The 27,981-nt window shown below is 43.4% G+C and overlaps 4 protein-coding genes across 8 annotated transcripts in view; 3 read left to right on the top strand and 1 right to left on the bottom strand.

The window, feature by feature from the left end:
• Window positions 1–2,975, top strand: part of coro2aa (coronin 2Aa) — a 28,981-nt gene extending 26,006 nt beyond the window's left edge. For both annotated transcript variants that reach the window (XM_066678407.1, XM_066678408.1), the window contains exon 12: window positions 700–2,975. In XM_066678407.1, coding sequence (XP_066534504.1) covers window positions 700–828 — 129 coding nt within the window. In that variant the 3' untranslated portion in view covers window positions 829–2,975. The remainder of the gene's footprint in view (window positions 1–699) is intronic.
• Window positions 2,976–8,018: 5,043 nt separating this feature from the next.
• On the bottom strand, window positions 8,019–14,931 carry anp32b (acidic (leucine-rich) nuclear phosphoprotein 32 family, member B). 2 transcript variants are annotated; one of them, XM_066678409.1, is made up of 7 exons: window positions 14,633–14,931; window positions 11,421–11,570; window positions 10,878–11,000; window positions 10,362–10,548; window positions 9,533–9,657; window positions 9,261–9,336; window positions 8,019–8,419 (listed from the first exon to the last, which is right to left on the bottom strand). In XM_066678409.1, exons 1-7 carry the CDS (start codon window positions 14,684–14,686, stop codon window positions 8,334–8,336), a joined length of 801 nt encoding a protein of 266 aa, XP_066534506.1. In that variant the 5' UTR covers window positions 14,687–14,931; the 3' UTR covers window positions 8,019–8,333. The 2 variants fall into 2 exon arrangements, with proteins under 2 accessions (XP_066534506.1, XP_066534507.1); XM_066678410.1 differs by having other exon boundaries at window positions 8,020–8,416; window positions 14,633–14,927.
• Window positions 14,932–16,549: 1,618 nt separating this feature from the next.
• On the top strand, window positions 16,550–21,507 carry hemgn (hemogen). Of its 2 annotated transcripts, none has more exons than XM_066679926.1 (5): window positions 16,550–16,698; window positions 18,692–18,764; window positions 19,660–19,750; window positions 20,081–20,520; window positions 21,161–21,507. In XM_066679926.1, exons 2-5 carry the CDS (start codon window positions 18,701–18,703, stop codon window positions 21,277–21,279), a joined length of 714 nt encoding a protein of 237 aa, XP_066536023.1. In that variant the 5' UTR covers window positions 16,550–16,698; window positions 18,692–18,700; the 3' UTR covers window positions 21,280–21,507. The 2 variants fall into 2 exon arrangements, with proteins under 2 accessions (XP_066536023.1, XP_066536024.1); XM_066679927.1 differs by having other exon boundaries at window positions 16,553–16,698; window positions 19,660–19,738.
• Window positions 21,508–22,465: 958 nt separating this feature from the next.
• On the top strand, window positions 22,466–27,941 carry trmo (tRNA methyltransferase O). 2 transcript variants are annotated; one of them, XM_066679338.1, is made up of 8 exons: window positions 22,491–22,607; window positions 22,873–22,969; window positions 23,231–23,394; window positions 23,685–23,859; window positions 24,841–24,998; window positions 25,695–26,061; window positions 26,997–27,130; window positions 27,339–27,941. In XM_066679338.1, exons 2-8 carry the CDS (start codon window positions 22,887–22,889, stop codon window positions 27,563–27,565), a joined length of 1,308 nt encoding a protein of 435 aa, XP_066535435.1. In that variant the 5' UTR covers window positions 22,491–22,607; window positions 22,873–22,886; the 3' UTR covers window positions 27,566–27,941. The 2 variants fall into 2 exon arrangements, with proteins under 2 accessions (XP_066535434.1, XP_066535435.1); XM_066679337.1 differs by having other exon boundaries at window positions 22,466–22,969.
• The last annotated feature ends 40 nt before the right edge of the window (window positions 27,942–27,981 follow it).

Consider the following 27,981-nt stretch of genomic DNA (forward strand, 5'->3'; position numbering starts at 1 on the left):
TCGCTCCCTCTACAGTGAACTACATCAGTCACAAACTACACTGTACACACACAGCTCCTCGCTCCCTCTACAGTGAACTACATCAGTCACAAACTACACTGTACACACACAGCTCCTCACTCCCTCTACAGTGAACTACATCAGTCACAAACTACACTGTACACACACAGCTCCTCACTCCCTCTACAGTGAACTACATCAGTCACAAACTACACTGTACACACACAGCTCCTCACTCCCTCTACAGTGAACTACATCAGTCACAAACTACACTGTACACACACAGCTCCTCACTCCCTCTACAGTGAACTACATCAGTCATAAACTACACTGTACACACACAGACAGCACTAGAGTTCAGATTCACACAGATGAATAAATATAAATGGTGTGTGTTAGAAATATATACTGCACTGTTAACATCTAGATTCAGTCATTTCAGGACGTGTGTAGTGCACTACAGAGGGAGGATGGAGTGATTTGGGATTGAACCTCTGTGTTGGCCTTATGCTTCTTGGTGTTTTGAGGTCTCTCTTTAAGAGGTCCTTTGGCCCCCTACGGGACTGGAATGATACTGCAGCTGTCTTCATATTCGTCTGGAATTTCCTCACATGCTAAATAAATATTCTGAACTACACAGGGTTCATAATATTATGAGGTAACTGTGTGTGTGTGTGTGTGTGTGTGTGTGTTTTACAGCTGAGGCAGATGTTCTTTAAGCAGCAGGATGAGATCCGGAGGTTGAGGGAGCTGCTGACCCAGCGAGACATTCGGATAAAACAGCTGGAGCTGGAGATCAAAAACGTCAGGAATACACACACTCGCTGAGGACTCACATACACACACGCACACACACACTCGCTGAGGACTCACACACACACTCGCTGAGGACACACACACACACACTCGCTGAGGACTCACATACACACACACACACACTCGCTGAGGACTCACACACACACTCGCTGAGGACACACAAACACACACTCGCTGAGGACACACACACACTCACTGAGGACACACACACACTCACTGAGGAGACACACACACACACACACCCTACAGGTTCATACACTCACTGAAGACACATGCACTGGATGCGGTTACACACAATCACGGTCTCTGAGAACACACACTCTGAGGACACACACACTGAAGGAACACAGTCATCGAGGGTGCACACACTTATACACGGGACCGCTGACAAAAGACCTCCATTTTAAATCATCACTGATTAATTAAAGACCTCTTAAATCTAATGAATATCAAACACCTCTCACTCTGAGATCACCGTGAGATCATTAAATTATTCAAATTATTAAAAGAGTCTTATTCCAGCGGCAGATGATTGCCTTCAGAAACGACACTTTAAACCGGTTTTAATGCCCTTCCTGTGGAATGAGACGCTCACTGTGATCTCACCACAGTCTCACAGTGATCTCAGTGAGGAGTGTTCGAGTTACGGAGCGGATTCAACATGAGTTCCTTTGATTAAAGTAGGTTTTAACACAGCGTTATTCCTCTCTGGGAAACTGTAGTTTCGTGCAGAAAGTAGAGCTCACGCTTCTTTTAACGTCAGTCGGGGTTTACTTTGGTTTTGTTTAAACGCCTCAGAGCTATGCAACGTTTTCATTCTTTAAATGTACTTTTCATTTTTAGATAAAAGAAATTCCTGTGTTTAGGAGTGTGTGTGTGTGTGTGTGTGTGTGTGTGTGTGTGTGTGTGATCATTAAATAATCCTGGGGAAGACGGGACATATATAGAACAATCGTATACTTTACTGAATCTTTCTATTTACGTATTGATTCCACTCTCCAGGCTCCGCCCACAAGCATGTCCTTCCATAGTTACAGTTGCTAGGTAGGACAACTTTACAGAACACACAGGGGTGAGTTCGCAGTGACTCCCTTTTCACTTTTCTCTAAATTACTCACTATGTAGTGCACTATTCTAGGGAGTTCACTAGGGCTGTGAACGGTTTCAGACACAACCAAAGAATGCAGTGCATTATGGGTATCCATTCTCCACTAATGTGTTCGGATTATACACTACTTTGTGCAGGGATTGTTTGAATGCACTGAATATTGTCCACTATGTTTTCGGTCACTGCTGCACAATGGCAGAACCCCAAAATAGTGCACTATGTAGTGAATAGGGCACAGTTTGGGACGCAGCATTAGGTAGAGGCCTCCAGGGGGCTTTGGTATTGACACCCCCTTGTGGCCATTGTTTGTAAAGCACTGACAGGTTTTGACGGTGTGGTGAGCTTCAGGAAACAAAACAACACGAGTTTTTAAAACACTAACAACAGAGTATTCACCACAAACCACAACAAAAACATGCACACAATATTCATAACGGAGCGTGGAGAGGGTAACAGAGCCCTGCAGTGGGCATCATGACCATTAAAGGAGATCCAGGTGTGGCTGGAAGCCCATATAAAGAGCCGTAGATGTTGTGAACTCCATACATGGGCATCCAGCTCAGACCCGGAGCTCCTTATATGGTCGTGACGGCCTCAGCAGGATGTGGACACTGCTCCAGAGGCTGGTGTTTGTTTAACTGCTGTATGATGTTAAAGGGATAAAGGATGAATGAAAAGAAAGCTGTTAAGAGTTTATCACTGTACTGGGGTGAGGGGTTGATTGAATATGTTTAAACACTGAAACACTGTCTGTGGCTGAATGAACTGCTGCTGGTGACGAAGCCTCTCCTCTGTGTCGGGGAATCTCTCCGCCACAGACTTCCTCTCCGCTGCTTCTTTTATTTATGATGTAATTTTTAAAGACACTGGAGAAAAGAACAAATGAATATTAAAATGTGGAAGTGCAGAGAATGGCAGTGAATCTGAGACGTGTGGCTTTATTTCTGTCGGAGGAAACACACTGTGGGCTGTGGCGGGAAATCACTTTTACTTTCATTGTTTTTATTATTGTTATTGTTATTATCATTGTTATTATCATTGTTATTACAAACCGTCCTGAATCCCGAGGTTTCACTTTGTTTTCTTTCTCAGAGGGTTTTTAAAGGTTTTTATGGATGAACCTCTAGCTCCATATATTTTTTAATAGATTTTATTTTGATTAAATCAGTCATTGATGACTGAGTGAGTGTGCGACAGAGTGAGTGTGTGACTGATGGGAATGGGAAACAGTATGTGAGTGAAGTGTGTGTGACTGGGTGAGTGAGTGAAACTGTCCACAGGTGTGTGTGTGTGTGTGTGAGAGAGAGAGAGAGAGACTGTATGGGTGACTGGGTAAATGAGTGAACTGTGTGTGTGTGTGTGTGTGACTGTAAGTGAATGAACTGTGTGTGTGTGTGACTGGGTAAGTGAGTGAACTGTGTGTGTGTGTGTGTGAGAGAGACTGGGTAAATGAGTGAACTGTGTGTGTGTGTGTGTGTGTGTGTGTGACTGTAAGTGAATGAACTGTGTGTGTGTGTGACTGGGTAAGTGAGTGAACTGGGTGTGTGTCTGGGTAAATGAGTGAACTGTGTGTGTGTGTGTGTGTGTGAGAGAGACTGGGTAAATGAGTGAACTGTGTGTGTGTGTGTGTGTTTGACTGGGTAAATGAGTGAACTGTGTGTGTGTGTGTGTGACTGGGTGAATGTATGGGTGACTGGGTAAATGAGTGAACTGTGTGTGTGTGACTGGGTAAGTGAGTGAACTGTGTGTGTGTGTGACTGGGTGAGTGTATGGGTGACTGGGTAAGTGAGAGAACTGGGTGTGTGTGTGGGTAAATGAATGAACTGTGTGTGTGTGTGTGTGTGTGTGTGTGTGTGTGTGTGTGTGACTGGGTGAGTGTATGGGTGACTGGGTAAGTGAGTGAACTGTGTGTGTGTGACTGGGTGAATGTATGGGTGACTGGGTAAATGAGTGAACTGTGTGTGTGACTGGGTGAGTGTATGGGTGACTGGGTAAATGAGTGAACTGTGTGTGTGACTGGGTGAGTGTATGGGTGACTGGGTAAATGACTGAACTGCATGTGTGTGTGACTGGGTGAGTGTATGGGTCACTGGGTGAGTGAGTGAACTGTGTGTGTGTGACTGGGTGAATGTATGGGTGACTGGGTAAATGAGTGAACTGTGTGTGTGATTGGGTGAGTGTATGGGTGACTGTGTAAGTGAGTGAAATGTGTGAGTGTATGGGTGACAGGGTAAGTGAGTGAACTTTGTGTGTGTGTGACTGGGTGAGTGTATGGGTGACAGGGTAAGTGAGTGAACTGTGTGTGTGTGACTGGGTGAATGTATGGGTGACTGGGTAAATGAGTGAACTGTGTGTGTGACTGGGTGAATGGGTAAATGAGTGAACTGTGTGTGTGACTGGGTGAGTGTATGGGTGACTGTGTAAGTGAGTGAACTGTGTGTGTGTGACTGGGTGAGTGTATGGGTGACTGGGTAAGTGAGTGAACTGTGTGTGTGTGTGTGACTGGGTGAGTGTATGGGTCACTGGGTGAGTGAGTGAACTATGTGTGTGTGACTGGGTGAATGTATGGGTGACTGGGTAAATGAGTGAACTGTGTGTGTGACTGGGTGAATGTATGGGTGACTGGGTAAATGAGTGAACTGTGTGTGTGACTGGGTGAATGGGTAAATGAGTGAACTGTGTGTGTGTGACTGGGTGAGTGTATGGGTGACTGGGTAAGTGAGTGAACTGTGTGTGTGTGTGACTGGGTGGGTGAGTGTATGGGTGACTGGGTAAATGTGTGTGTGTGTGTGACTGGGTGAGTGTATGGGTGACTGGGTGAGTGTATGGGTGACTGGGTAAATGTGTGTGTGTGTGACTGGGTGAGTGTATGGGTGACTGGGTGAGTGAGTGAACTGTGTGTGTGTGTGTGTGTGTGTGTGACTGGGTGAGTGTATGGGTGACTGGGTAAATGTGTGTGTGTGACTGGGTGAGTGTATGGGTGACTGGGTGAGTGAGTGAACTGTGTGACTGGTTGAGTGTATGGGTGACTGGGTAAATGTGTGAACTGTGTGTGTGTGTGACTAGGTGAGTGTATGGGTGACTGGGTGAGTGAGTGAACTGTGTGTGACTGGGTAAATGAGTGAACTGTGTGAGTGTGTGACTGGGTAAATGAGTGAACTGTGTGTGTGTGACTGGGTGAATGTATGGGTGACTGGGTAAATGAGTGAACTGTGTGTGTGTGACTGGGTAAGTGAGTGAACTGTGTGTGTGTGTGACTGGGTGAGTGTATGGGTGACTGGGTAAGTGAGAGAACTGGGTGTGTGTGTGTCTGGGTAAATGAGTGAACTGTGTGTGTGTGTGTGTGTGTGTGACTGGGTGAGTGTATAAGTGAGTGAACTGTGTGTGTGTGACTGGGTGAATGTATGGGTGACTGGGTAAATGTGTGAACTGTGTGTGTGTGACTGGGTGAATGTATGGGTGACTGGGTAAATGAGTGAACTGTGTGTGTGTGACTGGGTGAATGTATGGGTGACTGGGTAAATGAGTGAACTGTGTGTGTGATTGGGTGAGTGTATGGGTGACTGTGTAAGTGAGTGAAATGTGTGTGTGTCTGGGTGAGTGTATGGGTGACAGGGTAAGTGAGTGAACTGCGTGTGTGTGTGACTGGGTGGGTGAGTGTATGGGTGACTGGTTAAATGAGTGAACTGCGTGTGTGTGTGTGTGTGACTGGGTGAGTGTATGGGTGACTGGGTAAATGTGTGAGTGTATGGGTGACTGGGTGAGTGTATGGGTGACTGGGTAAATGTGTGTGTGTGACTGGGTGAGTGTATGGGTGACTGGGTGAGTGAGTGAACTGTGTGTGTGTGTGTGTGTGTGTGTGTGTGTGTGTGACTGGGTGAGTGTATGGGTGACTGGGTAAATGTGTGTGTGTGACTGGGTGAGTGTATGGGTGACTGGGTGAGTGAGTGAACTGTGTGACTGGTTGAGTGTATGGGTGACTGGGTAAATGTGTGTGTGTGTGACTAGGTGAGTGTATAGGTGACTGGGTGAGTGAGTGAACTGTGTGTGACTGGGTAAATGAGTGAACTGTGTGAGTGTGTTACTGGGTAAATGAGTGAACTGTGTGTGTGTGACTGGGTGAACTGTGTGTGACTGGGTGAGTGTATGAGTGACTGGGTAAGTGAGTGAACTGTGTGAGTGTGTGTGTGACTGGGTGAGTGTATGGGTGACTGGGTAAATGTGTGTGTGTGACTGGGTAAATGAGTGAACTGTGTGAGTGTGTGATGTTCTGTTCAGGGTGTGTCCCTTGTCCCGTGATTCTGAGGAGGAGTCTGGATTGAATCTGAATGAATGAATGAATAATTTAATTACAGTAAAAGAACCAGCTAAATACACATCTGTTCTCCTGCTGCCTGCTCCCACAAGGTGGCGCAACAGCAGAGTGTTCAGCCCCTTTTACACTGGACCCTAACAGAGCTGTCCCATTCCAACCAGGATGCCCCCCCCCCACACACACACACGCTCCACAGAAAGAAACAATGTCTGATCAGACCTAACTCCACCGACAGGAAACATTTCACTTTCAACCATTTCCTGCTGAACACGTTTAACTGGGTTTAGGACCCTCCCCCTCCCCCCTCTGTCTCTAATCTGATCTGACATCAGCCCGAGGAGCTTTCACAGAAGATTCCATTCACCTCCATGGTCCCAACTCTACAAGCAGCTCCAGAGTGGTCTGTCCCGATAATCACGTTATTGATTTATCGTACGATATACAGACACTTCCTCTGTGATGTTTACTGACCTCAGTGCTGCCCACTGCTCGCTGTGTGTGTGTGTGTTTACAGAATAAATGTCTCCAGTGTTTGAGCCGCTCGCTCTGTTCTGGAGCCGTGTGAATGTGGGTTTATTTTATTTATGTTTTAAACATTATATTATTGCAGTCTGAATATTCTTAATATCTAAGATTTTGCTAAAACTGTAAAGGGGTGTATAACCACATTATGCCGCTACTGTGTTGTTTATAACAGAGGCATGAAGGTATTTTGTAATCAGTTATTTTTGGGGGCAATATATCAACCACCATGTGACAGAACTCTCTCTAGAAGCAGAACACCCTCCGTCTCTGGAGCTACAGCCCGAACTGGAGAATTCCCATTTTACCAGCCCCTGACCCCCACAGCTATGCTCCTATCAGAACACACTCCTGATTAATCCCTTCAGGGTTTCAACCCTGATCTACCTTTGGTGAACTAGCCGTCGCCTGGAACAGGGCGTGGAACCGGAAGGTCATGACTGAAGTGGCCTTGACTAAGACGTCTAACCCGCAGCTACTCCCCAGGTACCGTGTGTAGGGCCGCCCACCGCTCCAGGCACTGCTCACTGCCCCCTAGTGTTCACTAATGTGTGTGTAAATGTTGCACTGCACACATCGAGTTAAATGCAGAGACAATGAACCTGTCGAGTGCCTTATTTCTGAGTGTTTGCAAAACTTTTGTAGGCACCACTGCTCTCAACTACACCTTTCTCTAATGATTTACCACCAGCGCTCACTAAACGCCACTCAGAAACCCAACAAATCACACACACGGGGTCACATCAGTGAAAGAGAAAGACAAAGTAAACAGAGGCCAAAGAAATTTGGAAGAAAGGGAGAGAGCAAAGACGAAGGACAAAATGCTGAGAAAGGGACACAGAACAGAGAGAAAACTTAGAAACTTACAGAGAAACAGAAGGAAACAGCACAAAGTGGAGAGACAAAGAGAGGAAGAAACAGAGAATGAGCAGAGGACGAGCAAAGCGCAAAATGTTATCATTTTATTTACAAAGTTTTTGTTTTGTTGTCATACAGAAAGTAAAAATGTAGCTACAACCTTGATTTTTGTGCGATCCGAGCAGCCACAGGAAAAATTATGGCTCTCTCAGTGCACAGTTGCTATAGCGATTAATCTTACTCGGGAAAATAGAGAACGAAAAACAAAAGGATTTAAAAAAAAAAAACAAAAAAAAAAAAAAAGAGGGGGAAGAATAATAAAACAAAAGCAAACCACAAACAGAAAAACCTCAAAAAAAAAGCCAAAAAATAAAAATTATATAAACAATTTAACAAAATATTAAAAGCACAGACCCAAAAAAACAAAACAAAACAAAAAAAACCTAGATACCAGTCCCCAAAAGTCCTCACACGGGTCTTTAAACACACAGGGGCGGGGCAGATGTGGGGGCGGGGCCAGGAGGGGAAGGAGGGCCAGGGTTGGATGGTGAATCTGTGGAATGCTGATTGGTTCCGTCCGGTAAAGTCCACCCCACAGGAGCTCAGAGCAGAGAACAATGTGGAGGAAAAGGGGAGGGGTGGGAGATGGAGGCGGGGCTTTCAGGGAAAGAGGGAGGGGCAAAATGGAGGTCGGTAGCGAATGGGCTCGGCTCCTTAGTCCTCGTCCTCATCTTCGTCCTCGTCTTCGTCGTCCGCTTCACGTTTCCTCTTCTCTCCCTTCGGCGCTGCGTCCTCGTCTTCTAGAAAACACACGAAAACGCATGAGCAACACGAGACAGAAAAGAGACAGATCAATAACTCATTTTACCTGCTCTGTGCGGGTCCTAAACATTGGAGAACAGTGTGTGAAAGGGGCTAACAGACTCTACTCTCTGATTGATTTCCCACAGCTCACCCATGAAATGTATCAGTGTCGTCTCTAACCCCGTCTCTAAGGGGAACAGTGGGCTTTGGAAACCACATCAACGGCGGTGGTAACGTTAAGCGGTGTTTACTCATGGTGTATCGGCGTGTTGTTGTTGTTTGGGACTGAACACAGCTCCGTCATCAGTTCAGACAGATCAGTAGAGTTTGTTCCTTCCTTGTTGCAGCGTCCAGCTCTCGCTGGATTCTTTCGTCGGCCACCGATCCGAGGAGCGTTTGAACCTCTTCAAAAGACCACGGCGTCATTTTACGAGCTGCCGTCGTGAGTCGGATAAAAACAAACGTGATCTCTGCTGCAGCTGGAGATTTTACAGATGGAGAGTTGGTGCTGGTCGTCTGCGTTGCGTGGCGTAGAGTGACGACTCTCTCTGGACGATCAGCGCTCTGCAAGGTTTACACGCCACGGTTTAGTCCCTACTCGACTCGCTCTGAACCACGAGAGAACAGCCACTAAACAAGAACCCGCTTCCAGAACCAGGACCTGATTCACCTGGTGGAGCAATGCTGAACTGAGTCCAGTTGAGTAGGGACCCTGCCGTGGAAAAGCCCTGTATGTGGCTGCCCTGGCTCTACAGCCACAGTCCACTCTCTAATGTGCATTTTTCAAACGCTCTGAGGGTAGAGTTCAGCTCAGATTGAAGATTTACACACACTCACCTTCATCATCGTCATCATCTTCATCGTCGTCTTCATCGTCATCTTCATCGTCTACGTCTCCGTGCAAGTTGTCCTCCTGAATCAGAGAAACGTGGTCAGTTTGTTCAGCCAACTTTATATTCACCTGCTACTCACTGATCGTTTAAGGTGGAATGGAAAATTCCAACACACAGCCGACTCCAGCCTCGTCTTCAGGCGGAGTCTCTAACTCCCCGAGACCTGGGTCACTGTGCCTCTCTGTGGTGTAAGATTACGTAATAAAATATTCTCACCTCATCTTTTCCACTAAATTCTTCGTCTTCCTCTCCTTCTACTTCATCCTCATCCTCCTCTTCATCATCTTCTTCCTCATCGAAGTCTTCCTCCTCTCCGTCCTCGTCCTCCTCTCCCTCACCGTCTGCGTTACACAGAATTAAAGCCGAGGTCAGTCTCTCGGTGAAGAAAACGTGTTTAAAACGACTGAAGACAGCAACATTATAAAAAAACATTATAATTCCCCAAAAACTGTTCTGGAGTCCAACTAAAATCATGAGGAGGAGGAGAAGAGGGAAGTTATTATTATTTAAATTACAAATAAATATAAACAAATCCACGTTATTGACTCTTATATTTTAAAAGATAAATATGATTTATTTAGGATTTGGCCAAAAGCACAAAGCCCTCCTGATTTTCTAAAGCATTTAATTATTGCAGTTTATTAAGATTTAAATGACGTATTAATATTCAGTGTCAACTGTGAAGCTGATCTAATTGTTTTAAGACATTTCCCAATACTTTTGGATCATTCTTTGGTGCAGTCTTTGTAACACTTTGTAATTAAACAAACAATTCATCGGCAGCTGAAACGAAACAAAGCTGAATCAAAATGGAAACGAATATTCGTCCAAAAAGTGAGAGTATTTTAACATCTGCTCGTCTCTCACCGCGGGAACAGTCTCTACTCTCCTGGGAGACCTTACTCTAGACGTTGTGGAACATAGCTGTGAGGATCTGATGGTGTTCAGCCTCATAATCATCAGTGAGGGTCAGGGGCTATGACCTACCCTCCACACCGTTGCAACTAATCTCACGCAGGTGTTTCAGATTGTTTTTCACACTGACCTTCATCATCATCATCATCCACTCCGTCTGCCTCTCCGTCCGAGTCGGACGCCTCTCGGTCCTCCAGGTCATAACCATCCAGATACGTGAGCTGCGGCAGCAACTTAAACACACTCTCTCTGTAGTCGTTCAGATTCGTCACTTCACAGTTGAACAGATCCAGACTCTTTAGGTGGTCCAACTTTTTCTGCACCGTTCAGAAAAAAGGACTCTGATTAGATGACAATTCACTGTCAAGTTCCTGGAGAAACTCCAAGGATCAGTCAATCTGATCGTCCCCAAAAATGAAGGAAAACATTCATAAAAACTGTTGATTGTTTTTTTTTTTTTTTTTGATGCAATTTACACAAGTTTAAAAATCAAATTGATTGGTGGTCACTGAAAGAGCCATTGAGTTACTGAGGTTTAAAACTGGTTTAGAACATCACCACTAGGTGTCAGTAAAATGGCTGCTCCATGAAACTAAATGGACACCACAAGAGACTATAAACTTTATATAAAATTAAAGACACAAACCAAAGGCTCCAGCGTGCTGATGTCTTTCAGTTTGTTTCCGCTCAGATTTAGATGTGTGAGGTTTGGGAGTTTTTCTGCTAAAACGTCGAGCGCACCGGAGATTCTGTTGTCACTAAGTTCCAGCTGAAATCAATCAAAATTACAAACAAATATTAGATAATAAACATTACAAACACGTACAGGAAGTCACACGATGAAATGACATTGTTTATCCCTCTGTGTAAAAATAAAATGTAGGACAGTCAACACAGCTGGAATTTCCTGTCAATTTTAGTGCACAATTTAACACATTGCAAAAATATAACAAAATATGGTCAAGACAAAGGCAATATTTCATCAAATATAAAGATACCGTTCACTGCTAATGTTCAGATTTCCGGGTTGTCACACGCTGAAGAGGTGTTCACATTTAAATCTAAAATCATGCCAAATTTTGCATTCAAAACTACATATAAATTTGCAAAAAAAATGTAATTTTGAAAAAAAAAAACAGGGCAACATTTCACAAATAATTATCAGAAATAACAAAATAAAAGCTCTGACCTTTTTGAGTTTTGCGAGTTTCGGGAGGTTGGAGACTGACATTAAACCAACATTTATCAAACTGAGAAATTCAAGATTGACAAATTCTGCTGTGAGGCCTTCGATTTTCCCCTCATTTGATCTGCAGTTATCAAGGACGAGTTCTCGTACCTAGAACACAAACAAACAACAATAAACTTCAGAAGCTTCACCACAATACATCAACTCTTCTCAATTAGCTTTTAACACATTACAGAAAGCACTGGACACACAGTGAGAGGAGACTTTTATTATGTGGGTTGGGCTGGATGGGTTGTGCTAAAATAAAATTTTCAAAATAAAAGCCCAAAGTTTCTCTGATTTTAATCCTATAAAACAAACAAAAAGAAAAATGCCATAAAATTATTTACATTTTTAGTTTGTAATTTAACTAGTGGCTTGTTTTTAGCCACTTCCCAAAATCAATCGTTTTTAAGCAGTAGCTGTGAATTAAGAAGCGCTGATGTGGGTATATTTCCAGAACTTTGAATATCTGAGGAATTCACATGAAGGAATTTCTAAAACCTGGATTAGCAGATCATTGTTTAAAATCACAGAGCGTTTTCTGAGACTAAGCAAAGTTAAAAACGGTAAATCTAAAAACTTTAAGGGGTTTACAGCAATGCTGAAGTGTAAGTTAATGTTTCAAGAGAGTTTAAAGAATTTTATGAAGGAGGCACTTTATGCAGCAAGTCCAAAAACATTGAGAAGAAAGTATATGCAAACTTTTCACTCCAAGTATAAAAAGAAAAAGAAAAAACCCTTTGAGAACATTTTTATATATGCATTTTTCTTGCTTCATATGTGTCAGAATAAACAACAAATTAAATAATCTAAAAATAACTAAATAAATAAAAATAAGACACAGCAAGTTTAATGTCCTGATTATACTGACGGTAAACTGTGCTTCAAGCTGAAAATTAGCTGTAATGTTTAGAATTTTACATATTCTGTCCAAGGCCTTTGAGTAAATTAGAATTTAAGCTTTACACTATATAAAACATTGCTGAGATGTTCAGACACTGTGAGCTTAATGCTCCAAATTAAAAAAAATTGAGCAGATGTTGAAAGCAAGTATTACACAGCGATTTCTCAGACCAAATAAGCTTTATTTTGTGTGTAAAAACATTAAGTAGGTGTTGAGAGAATGTTTTGCCATGTTTCAACATTAAGAAAATGTTCCGAGAAAATCCTAAAACACTTGAGCAGATGTTGACAATAAGCTTAAAACTCCAAAATCATAAAAAAACACTTAAGTTAATGTGTTGGGTTGACAGCACCCAAAACTAAGACGACAATTAGAAATAGATTATGCTTTATATGTTTTAAGTCCACAAAATTGAACAGATGTTCGGGCAGCAGTTTTGTGCTGTACTTCCCAAAAAAGCTCTGATGAGAGTTAGAACAATGCCATTAGGGCCAAACTACAAAATAAATGTCCAGAGAAAGGGTGAGGTTTAATATATGCCTCAGGTCCAAAGACTTTGAAAAAATATTCTGACAAAGTTTAAGCTTGTTCAAAAACACTTGAGTGGATGTTTAGAGCAAAATACTGATAGATGCTTTATGCTGCACAACTAAAAACATATAGATATTGATAGGGGGAAAACCTTAACGCTTCAAGCCCAAAAACATTAGGAAAACGTTATGTGGCATGTCCAGAAACATTGGTTAGACGTTGAGAGCGGGAGAGAGGGCTTTATGCGGAGTGCCCTGTTGGCAGTGATGGAGAGTCGGTGTTAGTGTTGTTAGCTCTTCACAGCAGCTCTTAATGACAAATGCAGCGTTTTACTGGTAGCAGCGGCTCATCTCGCCGCCTTTAAAACCATTAATCAGAGCGGGACGTCGAGTGGAAAACTAGCGAAGGCGATTAAACGCTTCTTTGTCGAATATTTTCTGCTGCTGTCTACGAGAGAAAAGCCGTGAGCGGAAATTTAGTGAGACACAAAGATGGAGAGAGTTTCTTCTCTCGCGGCGGCAAAGACAACATGGCGCTTTCCTACACGCAGCACAGCTCTGAGAAAAGATCTCGATATTAACGACTTTAAATGCTGCATGTGGCGTGTGTGATGTGTTTATTACGGTTTGTTTTCCCGTAATCTTGTTTTTTCGACCGTGTCTGCATGTTTGTGAGATGATTTTGTCTTGATTTTTACGTTTTTACCCCTCACGAAGCAAACAACTCGGTATTAGCAACTGGGGCTACTTTTTTTGGGGGGGGCCGGGAAGGCCTTTTTAATTCGTAGTTTGTTCCAAAACCCTAATGCTGTTTTACAAATTATGGCCCGGGAAGCGTTGCAGTGGTGATATTTAGCAAACAGGGTCATTTACGATTTGAGAAATCCTCATTATTAAAGGTTAAACTGGCTATTTTTGGGAGATTAGCTGATGTTGGTGTGTGGCGTAATGGCGGGAAAAACCGCTGATTAAAACTGTCACTCCGCGCAAACTTTCACTAAAATGGCTTCGATTATACGGCGTTTTTAGATATTCGGAAGTCAAAATGATTCATTTAGGACATCTCCAGAAGATTTAAAACGTTCAAATCTGCAGCTGAGCCACCTCAATAATGACTAGGAGTGCTCGTCTTTTTTTGCCTACTGGCACACACCTACAATGTGGGGAACTATTTTTCTTCCGCATAAACACTTAAATATTACAGCTTATTCCATATAATATGAGCACACACGCGCAAAAACGTCTAAAGACACGAGCTAAGCGTTTTAAAGCCGTTTCCACAGCCTTTTTCGCCTTAAAGAAACGGGCAGCACTACTGTGTTAAAAGCCTATAGCAGCAAACATGGCCACCACGCACAGTGTGGGTGAGATACGTTAAAGCAACGCTGCACAGCGCTGGAGGAGAAAAGTTGACGCTTAGTGAAATAATTTCTCAACATTTGGACGAATTAAAAGCTCCAGAGCCGTAATGTGGAGCTCGCATGAGAGCTCGGGAACAGCTTCGCCGTTTGGAACAACCTCGAGAGCGCGAAACGATTGAATAAAACGTGTTTTATAAGGTTTAGTGAATCAAAACAAGGCAGAGTGGCGTTAGAGTGAATGGAGTCAATAGAGAAGCAGCGGTGCATTGAGTTAAAGCCATGTGGCCACAAGATAGCAGCGTTAAAGCAGAAAAACGAAAGGATTTGGTGTTTATTAAAAAAAAAAACTGATTTTTTTAAAAAACAACTACTCACATCAGATGGTGTCCTGTTCCTAAGCTCCAAATGGATCCTCTTTTTCATGTCCATGGCGCCCTTTGCACTGTTTTTCTCTGTTTTTTGTCCCGCTTTGTGTTTTTCCTGTTGAAAATCTAAAAGAGAGAGATGCCCCGATGGAGGAAGGGCTCAATAAATGATCCGATTCTAAACCAAACGCCAACTTACTCGGCTAGGACAGAAACCATGGAGGGAAACGGCACTCTAACACATATATCTCACTCCATAGCGCCATCCAAAGGCGAAGCAGCGCAACGACACAGCGCCAAACCGGGGGCGTCACGATTAAAGCCACTCTGCCCCTTTTCTTTTGTTACATCACAAGTATTCCACTTTTTTCCTTTAAAAATACCACCTTAATATTGTGAGCGCTCATTGTTTTTCTTTCACAAAAGCACTGTCCCAAGTAAAGCACCAAAGAAATACATATTTAAATAAAAAAACAAATTTTAAATGCCCCTTACATTTATTAAAAACCCATGATATGCACAGCCCACGTATAAATAGTCACACATTCTACACTGATTGTCCACTGCTGTGTCTGATCCACTCTACACCACCACCACGTCAGTGTCACTGCGGCGCTGAGAGTGACCCACCACCACATCACACCTGCTCTGTGGGGGTCCTGAGCGCTGAGGAACAGGGGGAGAGGGGGTGATAAAGTATGAGATTAGACCACTGTTCTCCATCATCATCACTCCACAGAGACTCTGTAGACGGTGGTGGAGAGGAAATTAAATGCTGGGTGTGTGTTTGGGGACGTCCGGTTCCATTCACAAACACTGGAGAGTAATCTGAGTCCGTAGCGTCCACCGCTGCCCCCCAGGACACTGCCATCACTGTGTTTACAGCTTACACGGGGTTCGGGTGGATTTCCCCTCCCTGGTGTGTGTTGCAAATGAGAAGGGCACAGATATTTACCTGGACACACTCGGGTTTTTGCATACATTTTAAATTGTAAACACACATTGCCGTTTATGAATGTTAAAGTAGAATAAATATTACTGTTATAACATGTTTATTAAAGAGCATTAATGAAAGGAACCTGTCGTTATTAATGAGTTTTATTAATGAGGAACTTTACACAGACAATAATAGATAGTACTCCACTGATCCCCGAGGAAGCTGCAGGTTAATTGTAGTAATTAGAGTAGGTTTATTAATAATACACAGATTAACTGAGAATGATAAGACTAAAAACTAACTTCACTGGAGATATGAGCTTTGTTCTTAGTGTTTTGATAATATTCATTTCAAAGTTACAGAAATTGTTTATGTTTTGGAAAGTGTGGCACCCCCTGAAGCCCCCGGAACAGAGGCCCTTTGAGGCGAGAGGGTTATTTGCATTGAGCTGAAGTGAGTATTGTATAAAACGAGGCATGAGAAATTTTACGGCTTCCTGCACACACACACACACACACACGCACACAGAAACATGCCTAGGGACACACACACACATACAGAAACATGCCTAGAGACACACACACACACACAGAAACATGCCTAGAGACACACACACACAGAAACATGCCTAGGGACACACACACACACACATCACATGAAAAGACTTAGTCTGGACCCCTACAATTCTGAACTACTGTAGTCAGAGGGGGATAAAGTATGCAGAGCAACAGTGTGAAATTGTAGAACTACAAACTGATCAGTGACTGGAGAAACGAGACGTGTTCCTAATGTAATGGCTGATTGGTCTTTAGTAAAGCTGTTACAGTCAGTGTCTGTTAAAGACAAGTACACGGAGTGGTTTAAGACGCTGAGGGAAATGTTCATCAGCATTGTCTCCTCCACCTGTTCCTTCACAGAAAACTGGTGTTTAACCAGCAGAGGGCACGAAGTGTGTGTGTGTGTGTGTGTGCGTGCATGTGCGTGTGTGTATGTGTGTATGAGTGTGTGTATGTGTGTGTGTGTGTAAAAGAGAGTTGACCACTTTGTCATTTACTGATAGCGCCATCCACAGAAGCTTCAAAACATTCAAAACTTTTCTCCATGAAAATACAGCTCCAGAGGCGTTTTATTCTGTGACGGTAAGAGGCTTTATTTAGGTTTGTGTTTTAGTTTTTTTAAGATTTATTTAACAGATATATTTTTGTTGAACTGATATTTTTGGAGATAGTAGTTTGACCGGTGTAGCACTTCACGGCTCTTAATTTATCATTAATTTATAGTTTTACCGTCTAATTTATTGATTCATTTTTTTAGCAACATGCTCAGAATTACGTTTTATTGGATTTATATCAAAATTACCATTAAATAAAAAAAATTAATAATTATAATATTTTTAGTAAGATTTTTTTACTTGTAATATTTTATTTTATATCATTGCTTGTAGTTCCCTTTTTTATTACGCAATCAATAAATAATAATAATAAAAATACAATACATAATAAATAATACAATAAGTCGTTCTCTTCTCACATGAACCTCTATATTAGTAGTAGTGAGATGAGTATTGTTATTAGTAGTGTGATGAGTATTGTTATTAGTATTGTTATTAGTATTGTTATTAGTAGTGTGATTAGTAGTGTGATTAGTATTGCTATTAGTAGTGTGATTTGTATTGTTATTATTAGTATGGTTAGTATTGTTATTATTAGTGTGATTAGTATTGTTATTATTAGTGTGATTAGTATTGTTATTAGTAGTGTGATTAGTATTGCTATTAGTAGTGTGATTTGTATTGTTATTATTAGTGTGATTAGTATTGTTATTATTAGTGTGATTAGTATTGTTATTATTAGTGTGATTAGTATTGTTATTAGTAGTGTGATTAGTATTGCTATTAGTAGTGTGATTTGTATTGTTATTATTAGTGTGATTAGTATTGTTATTATTAGTGTGATTAATATTGTTATTAGTAGTGTGATTAGTATTGCTATTATTATGAGGATTATTATTAAGTCTGATGTTGAGTCCTGGGAGCACAGAAGCAGAAGGTTCAGTAGAAGTTGGTTTTCCTCTGGTGGTCAGTTAGTGTCCATGTGTTTGGTGCAGATTGAGGACACGCCCAGCGAAGGGCAGTGGAGATAAGAGTTTAGCGCCAGAAAAAGGTTGGCTTTAGACACATTCAAAACCAAACACATCAGCAGCAGATGGAAGCGAGCGGCTCTGTCTCGTCCTCGCGGCCCGCCGCAGTCACATCAGAGAGGAATGATTCCGAGGGGAGAGTTACACCCAGACGCTCCAGGTTTAAACCCGGAGAAAACACCCGGAGTAACTCTGCGGTGGGAACATAGCACATTTACTGGGGATACATTTTAAAAGTGTTATTTTAAAACTTACAGTGTGCATTTAACACTGGAACATTAGCTGTGAAATACACTTCAGAAATAAATACACTGCAGACTACAGAGTACAGAGTGTGTGTGTGAAACTGTCCACAAGTGTAAGTGTGTGTGAGTGACTGGGTGAGTGTGTGTGAGTGAGGGACTCGGGGAGTTTGTGGGGGACAGTCCAGGATGTGTTCCTGGCCTGTGCTCAGTGATTCTCGGTACAATCCAGACCCACAATGAACTCGAACAAGATGAATGAATGAATGAGTGAATGAATGAATGAGTGAATGAATGAATGAATGAATGAATGAATGAATGAGTGAGTGAGTGAGTGCTACCTTTGTAATTCTGCTCATGTTGTGTATGTGAAGGCTGTAACACTTCAGTAACACTTTCCTCAAGTGTGTGTTTAAGGAGATGTAAGTGCTGCTGTGTTGTGGCAGGGTTATTGCAGGAGTGTGAAGGGGTGAATAGAGAAGTAACAGCTTTAAAAGATGAAACACAGACAAAGCACAATGCTCTGACTTGGCTTGACCTGTTTTTTTTTTTTTTTTTTTTTTTTCTACTGTGCCAAGTCCTCCACCTTCGTAAATAAGATAAGAGCGACGTTGTAGGAACGCTCCCAGTTTCTCTGTTAATGTTTCACCAGATAATTATTCTCTCTGGGGCAGGAACCACAAATGAGCACGATTCCTTTCCCTCTCTTTTTTTCTGCCCCTTGGTCCAATGCACTATGTCCATTTGACAGGAGGACAAAATGGAGGAGACGTTTGAGAAAGAGAAGCCGCCAGTGGAAGTGAAAGCTCCGGATCAGGATGATGGTACAGCTGTTTATTGTATTTAATAATGTTTCCAAACTTAAATAAGATATATTTACACAGTGCAATGAGTTTCATTTTGTTGCTCATTTTTTACTTTTTGAACAGCACTTCTGCAGCTGAGGATCACTAAGTTAAACACAGATGGAAATGCACTGTTTACTAATAATTTCTGTTAATTACAGTTTGCTACAGAAGGTTGTTTTAATTTTAAATAAATAAATATATATAACTAACCGCTATAGTTCTAATTCAGAAAAGTTGTAAAGTGCTAGCCCTGGTGAACTGCCTTTTGCCCCACATTTGTGTTTTGATAGAAACAGTGCCAGATTAATCCAGTTTTTGTTTGCTATGACTTTTATTATGTAATTGGCGGCTAGCATTGCAGTCAAAACTTTACAAAGCAGCGCTAATCTAAATGTGTCTCTAAAGCAAAAGCCATTAGTGAACTTTGTTCTGTTTTGTTCTAAATTAAAACTGCACAGTGTTATGGTTCTGTTTTGGATTTGTTAGTCTGAATTTAAGTGAAACTATAAAAACAATTAAATTAAATTTAGCGCCAGTGTGTTAGCTGCTTTTACGCTAATGTAGCTAAAACTGGTAAAAACATCCATCCTTTAGCTGAAATAATCTAAATTAGTATCTAATAGATGGAGTTACACTGCGTCTGACACTTTACACCACACAGGTGTCTGTAAATATGGATTAAAGTATGTTAGCATAATGCTAAAAACAGAGCTGAAGCCTGTATATGTGCAATGATTGTGTATTTTGGTTTAAAATTCAGTTCAGTTAAATTCTACTCTGTCCTCTCTGTCTTCTTCTATTCTACTCAACTATGTTGTATTCTTCATGTCCTCTGTTCTGTTCTGTTCGGTTCGGTTCTGTTCTGCTGCAGGGGGTATCGGTCGGAGGCTGAGAGATCGAAACCTGCTGAGGAAGAGGAAGGCCGAGGCAGAAGAGAAGGAAACTAACCAGTGGGTTTATGGGTAAAGTTAGTCCTGATGCAGGGGTTTATGGGTAAATTTTAGTTTAGCCCCGCCCCATTATCCTACATTTGTTTAGCACCGCCCATTCCGTCTGCAGTTTAACGCTTCCCCATTCATCCTGCAGCACTTTAGCCCCTCCCCATTCAGCCTACAGGCTACATTACCTGAGACACAGCCAATCAGAACAGAGCTCATTTACATATATCCGGCTTAAAATGACAGCAGTGAAAACAGCCAGTTTAACCCTTTAAAGTGAAAAAAGGGATGAAGAATGAAGTGTGAGTGTTTAGTGGGTGTTATAAATATCTTTTTATTCCTGGGATTGCGCAGGGCTCAGAGCAGGAAGAGAGAGCGGAAGGAGCCCAGCAGCACTCCGGGGAAGAAAGGACGACCGAGGAAAAATAAAAACATCGACATTTCAGAACCTCAGCCCAACGAAGCTGACGTCCAGATCTCACTGCAACCGGAGATTCTCCACACAGCAGAGGACGCTCCTCCGGCTCCCTCCGTTCTGTTACCTGCAGCTATTCCAGCCCCGGCTCTTGCTCCGGCTCCGGCTCCAGTTCTGGCTCCAGCTCCAGTTCTGGCTCCTGCTCTGATTCCGGTTCCTGCTCCAGTTCCGGCTCTAGTTCCAGTTCCTCAGATGATATCCGTCCCGGAAACGTCCCCAGAAGTGACCTCACAGCCGGCCGAGATTCTGATTGAAGACCTGGGTCCCGACGAGGAAGAGGACAAACCGGTGTCTCAGGACAGGCTCGTCATCGATCAAGGTTTTAAAACAACCCTTTGTTTTTAAAAATTAAAGGTGCAATATGTATTTTTTACAGCCGTAAATAAGCAAACAACATTTATGATAGTGATTGTTTATTGCTTTATAATCTTCATATAAAGTAGCAGAATGAATTTGTGATTAAACACATTGTTCCATTGAGTATAACTTAGCAACCAACTGGGATACCATAGCAACAGCCTAGCGACTCCTTAGCAACCACCTGGGATATTACAGCAATGGCTTAGCGTCTTATAATAGTTCTTCATTACACTGTAGTTGCTTTACTGATGCATTAATTGTCCAAAAATGTTATCTTCTGTTGCGTTCACATACCCATGAGCTTAAAGTTACCATGCTAACGACCATGAGCCAGCCAGAAGAGTATAACTCCTCCCCACATTGAGCTGTGTGCTCTCTGTTGTGATGGAGCACCATCCAGGATCTTCCAAAATAACTAACATCAGCACCTGATCCCATTAATGATGTCATGGCTGAATGCCATCAAATCCTCACTGCAATATTCTGCTACATCTAGCGCAAACCTTTCCCAGGAGAGTAGAGACTGTTCCTGCAGTGAAGAGAGGAACACACTCCTGATTAATGCCCCCCGTTTACCCCCCGTCCCTCTGTGTCCTCAGGTGCCGCGGAGGAGCCTCCAGCTGACCTCGCCGAACAGACCAAAGGGTTTTCTGAGCCACTTGTAGCCTCATCGTTTGCTCCGGCACAGCAAGACTATCTCCCTGAGAATCTGCTGTAATTCAGCAATACCACCTTAAAACAGCCAAGCTTCCTACCCTGCTGGTTAACCCTTTAATCTCCAGTTTAATGTAAGAAAGGCAAAGAGCTGAGGGTTCCCGCTCCTGATCTCAGTCAAGAACAAATGTATATTTATTCCTGTGCTCTGCTTTGTCCGTGAAATGTGACAAACTGTGTTTATTTGAGCCTCGAGACGTTGTTTTTTCCACACAATGAAAATTTTAAATAAATCTCATAGTTTCTATCTCTGTTTGTTTGCTGAGTTGTTGTTGTTATTATTAAAACTGACATGAGAACAGTCTGAGAGAATGCAGAGGGGGCCCCTGGGTGTTGACCCTATCATCAGGAGGTCGCTGGTTCGATCCCCGGTGATGCCTCACTATCCGAGGCTGGGGGTCCTGACTCCCCTCGTCATATGGCATGGTGTCTGCTGGCTGATGTGATGGGCCTGGGCAGTCGTCGCTCTCCCCCGGTGTGTTGGTTTGTCTGGTGTCTTCATTAGCAGCAGTGTGAACCGAGGCAGCGCTGGGGGTGTTGTGTGTGACGGGAAGACAATGAATGTTTGGGTAAAAATATGACAGTTTCTGGGGGACAATAAAAACAAAAACGAATAGCTATCACAGAGAAGTTTAATTTTTATTGTGGTCACCAGGAAATAAAACAGCATTAGCGCCATCTGGTGCTCGACTGTAGTAGCTCTCAATATAAAATATAAAAGGACGTTTTAATCTGCATTAGATTTAAGGCTTTTAACACAATTAGTACCTGAACGTTTAATGAACAAGGACAAACTCTGCGGTGTTATTATTAATTACTCTTCAATAAAAGCACCCAATTCACTAAATTAAAGCACCTCTAGGTAGTATATTTACCTTAAAATTACAGCTTGAAAATCATTAGGGAGAATGTTGATGCTACTCTGGGTTCAGCACTGCAGAAACTGCACTATGTAAGTGCTGTTAAAGTGAATTAATTAGATTTATTTACTATTTAATTATATTTATTACTAATTAATTAATTAGATTCAGGGTGTAATACGTCACACCTAAGGAACCAATCCCGTCAACTCAGGGGCGGGGCTTTCCAGCTGCAGGCAAAAGGAGGAGGGGCGGGTGGAGATAGAGCCAGGGTTCATCCAGTTCATAGATGTGTACAGAATGAAGGGGTGAGAAGGCGTTACATCTGAGACTTTTAAGGAGTTAAGGGGCTTTTATTTTGGAAATATCTTCCACAGAGTGTTTGTGTTAATCCAGGGTCGGAGGGGGACTTTAATATCTATCTGCAACCCCCAGCGTTTAACAGCGCCCTGTATCTCTCACCTGGCGAAAGGTGTGTAATAAATGTGATTATTTAAATCAGTTTAACTGGCCCTAAGGTTTAAACCAATCCAGACTCAGTGACACTGGCGCTGAGCTGAATCCAGTGAAAGTTTCTGGCTGTCCAACACGCTACAGTCCGTGGCCACGTGGCCGCTCTGCGCATGCGCAGAGAGGAGCAGACTCGACTCGAGGCGAGGACCGCAGCTGACAGTTCATAAACTCTTCATTTTAAACCGGTTAAAACTCCACAAACTCACATTTAAACCGGATTACAGGAGGTTTCTGAGTCATGACTCCGTGCAGCTGCCGAGAGGAGGTCAGTTCACTGAGAAATCAGATCACAGCCATGAGGAAAGAGATAAAAAACATCAGGTAAACCACACACACACACACACACACAGAGGTTATATAATACCAGTCGTGGGCGAGGTACACAAACCATGTAATGAGTTACAGTACAGATACTACTAAAATATTACTCAGTTCTCTTTCTGGATCTTTCTTTTTACCTTTGTATCCCCAGCCCCTGGGGGACGTGTGTGTGTGTGTGTGTGTGTGTGTGTGTGTGTGTGTGTGTGTTGTACTTTCCCAGACAGTGCTGAGAGATGTGTGTAATGTGTTGTGTTTTCTCAGGAAGGGTCTGGACAGCTCTGTGAGAGCTCACTGGAAACACGTGAGACTTCTGCAGAGAGAACTGGACGCGTGGAGCAACAGGAAAAAGGAGGAGACAGAAGAAACAACAACAAATAAAACATCACAGGGATTACAGAGAGGAACAGAGCTCTCTTTAGAGACAGGTGAGAGAGTGTGAGTCAGAGTTGAGTAAGAGGTCGTGCGTCTCTGATGTTGTGAAAAAGACGTCAGAAAGAAGGTCCCTCTCAGTGGGCTGAGTGGAAGGGGATTTGACACTGTCCAAAACCAAAATTAAACTGATGAAGATATGAAAGCAACAATAGATCCATCTTCTTTCACATGTTCCACGCAGTTCCACGTTTCCAACAGAGAGGTCTCCAAATCCCAAGAGTTACAGAGTGCAGGTTTAACTCCTCAGATCCGTCATCTCTTTCTTCTCTCTTTTGCGGCTCAGGTCGGATTCAGACCGTTCCCATCGGCTTCATCAGTTCCTGTTTCTCCAGGAAGAACGGGACACCTCGTCAGCCCGGGCTGTGCATGCTGTCCCGCGCCACTCTGCAGATCCAGACTTCAGTTTTTAACAACCCAGACCACGCGCTGGACGGCCTCCAGCTCTACTCCCACGTCTGGTAGTGTGGTGTGTTCTCTCTGTGTCTGCGTGGGTTTCCTCCGGGTGACTGTCTGTGAGGAGTGTGGTGTGTTCTCTCTGTGTCTGCGTGGGTTTCCTCCGGGTGACTGTCTGTGAGGAGTGTGGTGTGTTCTCCCTGTGTCTGCGTGGGTTTCCTCCGGGTGACTGTCTGTGAGGAGTGTGGTGTGTTCTCTCTGTGTCTGTGTGGGTTTCCTCCGGGTGACTGTCTGTGAGGAGTGTGGTGTGTTCTCCCTGTGTCTGCGTGGGTTTCCTCCGGGTGACTGTCTGTGAGGAGTGTGGTGTGTTCTCTCTGTGTCTGCGTGGGTTTCCTCCGGGTGACTGTCTGTGAGGAGTGTGGTGTGTTCTCCCTGTGTCTGCGTGGGTTTCCTCCGGGTGACTGTCTGTGAGGAGTGTGGTGTGTTCTCCTTGTGTCAGAGTGGGTTTCCTCCGGATGACTGTCTGTGAGGAGTGTTTTATAGCAAGGGACTAAAGTTTAAATTTTTATACAAGGAATGTAAACAGTGTCTTACACAGTGTCTGTGCTTCAGAAATATAAACAGAATGCTTATACTTTGTAGTTTAATTTGGTTTCATTCAATTTCTTTTCATTGCAGGGGACTGAATATTCTTTTATTGTTCAATGTTTGTTATATTTATGTTTTTACAAGGAAATACTTTGCATTGTTTATAAACTTAAGGAATAAAAAGGAAGCGTAATGAGGAAATGGAACGGTGAGCACAGAGCATCGTGACACCTTTTTAGAACCAGGGAGCTCGCACTTTGTGCCGTGTCTTTTCAGAAAAGCATGAAGTCAGAAAGTGAGGCACTGGAGCAGCTGCAGTGAAGCTAAGGTCACTGTGTCCAATGCTATGAGTCAGACAGAGGGGTCTAGAGCCCCCAGCGCTGGGCAGAGGAGCAGTGTTCTCTGGAGTAATCATCTCTCTCTCTCTTTCTCTCTGTCTCTTGCTCCCTCTCTCTTAGGCTCATCTTCCTCTTCCATAAAAATGGTCACATGAGCTACAAAGCCAAAGTGAAGCCCCCGCGACTGAACGGTCGGAAGGTGGGGGTCTATTCCACACGCAGCCCCCACAGGCCCAATGCCATCGGACTCAGCCTCGCCAAACTGGACAGTGTCTCAGGTCAGACGCCCCCTTTAGGGCTAAAGCCTGTTACACCTCACTGTGTCTGTGGAGGGATGATGAGGACAAAGTTATAAAGTGTTTCACCCAGGACATTGTTTTTAAAAATGCACAGCCAATCAGAATGCAGCTCATTTACATATTTTAGAATAACAAATAGCCCAAAAGAATACAGTGAGTGTGTGTGTGTGTGTGTGAATGCCTGGGTGAGTGTGAGAGTGACCGGGTGAGATTGTGTGTGTGAGTGACTGCGTGAGAATGTGTGTGTGTGTGTGTGTGTGTGTGTGTGTGTGAGAGAGAGAGAGAGTGTGAGTGTGTGAATGCCTGGGTGTGTTAGAGTGACCGGGTGAGATTGTGTGTGAGTGACTGAGTGTGTGTGTGTGTGTGTGTGTGTGAATGCCTGGGTGAGAGTGACCGGGTGAGATTGTGTGTGAGTGACTGAGTGTGTGTGTGTGTGTGTGTGTGTGTGAGAATGCCTGGGTGAGAGTGACCGGGTGAGATTGTGTGTGAGTGTGTGATGTCCTGTGATGGACTGGAGCCTGTCCCCCATGATTCTGGGGGGGTCCCTCGACTCATGGCCCTGAACAGGAAGAAGTGATAACAGAAAGTGAATGAATGAATGGATGGATGAATGAATGAATGAATGGATGAGTCAAACATCTGATCTGTGTGGCACTGACGCTCTGCTGTTTACAGGTGATACTCTGCACCTGTCCGGAGTGGATCTGATCACTGGAACTCCGGTTCTAGATATTAAACCTTACATCCCCGACTACGACTCTCCATCCAGCGGAATACACACCGACACTCGATACAGTCACACGGAGGAGACCGAGGACTCTGAACCAGAACCAGAACCAGAGCCTGAACCTGAGGAACCACAGCGCTCAGAGAGTTTATCCCCATCATCCGAACTCAGTCCAGAACCGAGCCGCTCAGATTCCAGCTTCGATAAAACTGTGCTGGCGCTGAGAGAGTTCCTCCAGCAGGGGGCGCTGTGTGCAGAGGGAAGCACTGAAACGCAGCTCACTGAGAGAGAACCGGAGAGAGAGTGGGACTCCAGGTAGGAGCCGAGCAGAAACATCACACTGAGAAATAGATTTATGAGAATTTATTCTGTAAAGTCACAGACTTCAAACAGGAAGAGAGGAGGAGGAGGAAAATAGGGACATAAAAAAATAAGAAAATGAAAGACAGAAAAACAAAGAATAATAATGGAGTATTAAAGTAAATAATGAAGGAAAATCAAGGGGAAAAAAGAAAGTTAAATATATAGGAAGAAAAAAGGAAATAGTCAGAGGTTAGTGTTCTCCTCTGAGCGTGTTGAGTCTGATGAACAGAGGTGAGTGTTCTCCGAGCGTGTTGAGTCTGATGAACAGAGGTTAGTGTTCTCCTCCGAACGTGTTGAGTCTGATGAACAGAGGTTAGTGTTCTCCTCCGAGCGTGTTGAGTCTGATGAACAGAGGTTAGTGTTCTCCTCCGAACGTGTTGAGTCTGATGAACAGAGGTTGGTGTTCTCCTCTGAGCGTGTTGAGTCTGATGAACAGAGGTTAGTGTTCTCCTCCGAACGTGTTGAGTCTGATGAACAGAGGTTAGTATTCTCCTCTGAGTGTGTTGAGTCTGATGAACAGAGGTTAGTGTTCTCCTCTGAGCGTGTTGAGTCTGATGAACAGAGGTTAGTGTTCTCCTCCGAACGTGTTGAGTCTGATGAACAGAGGTTAGTGTTCTCCTCTGAGTGTGTTGAGTCTGATGAACAGAGGTTAGTGTTCTCCTCTGAGCGTGTTGAGTCTGATGAACAGAGGTTAGTGTTCTCCTCTGAGCGTGTTGAGTCTGATGAACAGAGGTTAGTGTTCTCCTCTGAGCGTGTTGAGTCTGATGAACAGAGGTTAGTGTTCTCCTCCGAGCGTGTTGAGTCTGATGAACAGAGGTTAGTGTTCTCCTCTGAGCGTGTTGAGTCTGATGATTGGAGGCGTGTTGATGAATCTGTTTCTCTTCTAGATTGTGTTTTGGGGCGGATTCCTACAGCAATATCGCGGCTTGGATCAGAAATCCTCCAGTGTCTGAACTCAACGTCCGATTCACTTCCACTGCGGAGAGAGAGATGCGAGAGTTTCAGCCGCCAGAGAGTACAGGTCTCTCTCTCTCTCTTTGTCTCTGTCTGTTTGTCTCTCTCTCTCTGTCTCTCTCTCTCTGTTCATACAGTTCTTCTTTCCACCTTAAATTCTTCAGAATTAAACGGCTGCACATTTTAAAGTAACAGTAGAAGAGTAGTTTTCTCTCCACTGATCGACTGGTTGCTCCTTTTAAGGTGGAATGCTGTGATGTTCTGTGTTTGTTTAGATCCAGTGAAGCCCAGGTTCCGGTTCCTGAAGGGTCCAGAAGAGTTCGAGGCGGCTGTTCGGGGGATTCTGTCGGCTGATCCGCGGTCAGTTTATCGGAGATCGCGCTGCAGAGACCGACTCTTCTTCTTCACTCTGGACACGGCCGACATCACGTGCTGGTTCGGGGACGGGTTTGTGGAGGTTCTGCAGGTCCGGCCCGTCCAAACCCAGCAGAGTCCGGGTTAAATCCCCCTCTGAACTCAAATATGAGGAGTGTGACGACTCAAGGGTCTGAAAGTAGACTTTTATTTTTAGTTCCACCTTAAACTAATTTTCCATTCCATGGATCTTTTATATTTTTGGTTTCACATCCTTTTTTACATTTTTTTAAAATTCCACCTTAAATCAACTTTCTGCTCTGTCTCTTATTGATCAGCTTGGTATTCATTCCACCTTAAATACTGGCAGCGGGAGCTCAGGGAACTGCTTTGACAGAGGAATGTATTTATTGATCAGCTTTAGTTTGGGAAATAATCAATATCCTGAAATAATAGGAACACGGTCATCTAGCCTTTGATCTCTTCTGGAATGTCTTTTTGCAATAAAATCATTGTCATGCGTTGTTATAGGCTCTGTGTGTGTGTGTGTGTGTGAGAGAGATT

Source organism: Hoplias malabaricus, chromosome 8, assembly GCF_029633855.1.
Source record: "Hoplias malabaricus isolate fHopMal1 chromosome 8, fHopMal1.hap1, whole genome shotgun sequence".
NCBI classification, from domain to species: Eukaryota; Metazoa; Chordata; class Actinopteri; order Characiformes; family Erythrinidae; genus Hoplias; species Hoplias malabaricus.

Excerpts from the sequence above, each read along its gene's own strand:
- anp32b (XM_066678409.1), bottom strand. The coding sequence starts at position 14,686 with ATGGACATGAAAAAGAGGATCCATTTGGAGCTTAGGAACAGGACACCA. Across the intron at positions 11,571-14,632 it reads GGAACAGGACACCATCTGAT|GTACGAGAACTCGTCCTTGA; the intron begins GTGAGTAGTTGT and ends TTTGTGTTCTAG. Across the intron at positions 9,658-10,361 it reads GGATGATGATGATGATGAAG|ACGGTGAGGGAGAGGAGGAC; the intron begins GTCAGTGTGAAA and ends TGTGTAACGCAG.
- hemgn (XM_066679926.1), top strand. The coding sequence starts at position 18,701 with ATGGAGGAGACGTTTGAGAAAGAGAAGCCGCCAGTGGAAGTGAAAGCT. Across the intron at positions 18,765-19,659 it reads AGCTCCGGATCAGGATGATG|GGGGTATCGGTCGGAGGCTG; the intron begins GTACAGCTGTTT and ends GTTCTGCTGCAG. Across the intron at positions 20,521-21,160 it reads CAGGCTCGTCATCGATCAAG|GTGCCGCGGAGGAGCCTCCA; the intron begins GTTTTAAAACAA and ends CTGTGTCCTCAG.
- trmo (XM_066679337.1), top strand. The coding sequence starts at position 22,887 with ATGACTCCGTGCAGCTGCCGAGAGGAGGTCAGTTCACTGAGAAATCAG. Across the intron at positions 22,970-23,230 it reads AAAGAGATAAAAAACATCAG|GAAGGGTCTGGACAGCTCTG; the intron begins GTAAACCACACA and ends GTGTTTTCTCAG. Across the intron at positions 24,999-25,694 it reads CAAACTGGACAGTGTCTCAG|GTGATACTCTGCACCTGTCC; the intron begins GTCAGACGCCCC and ends TGCTGTTTACAG.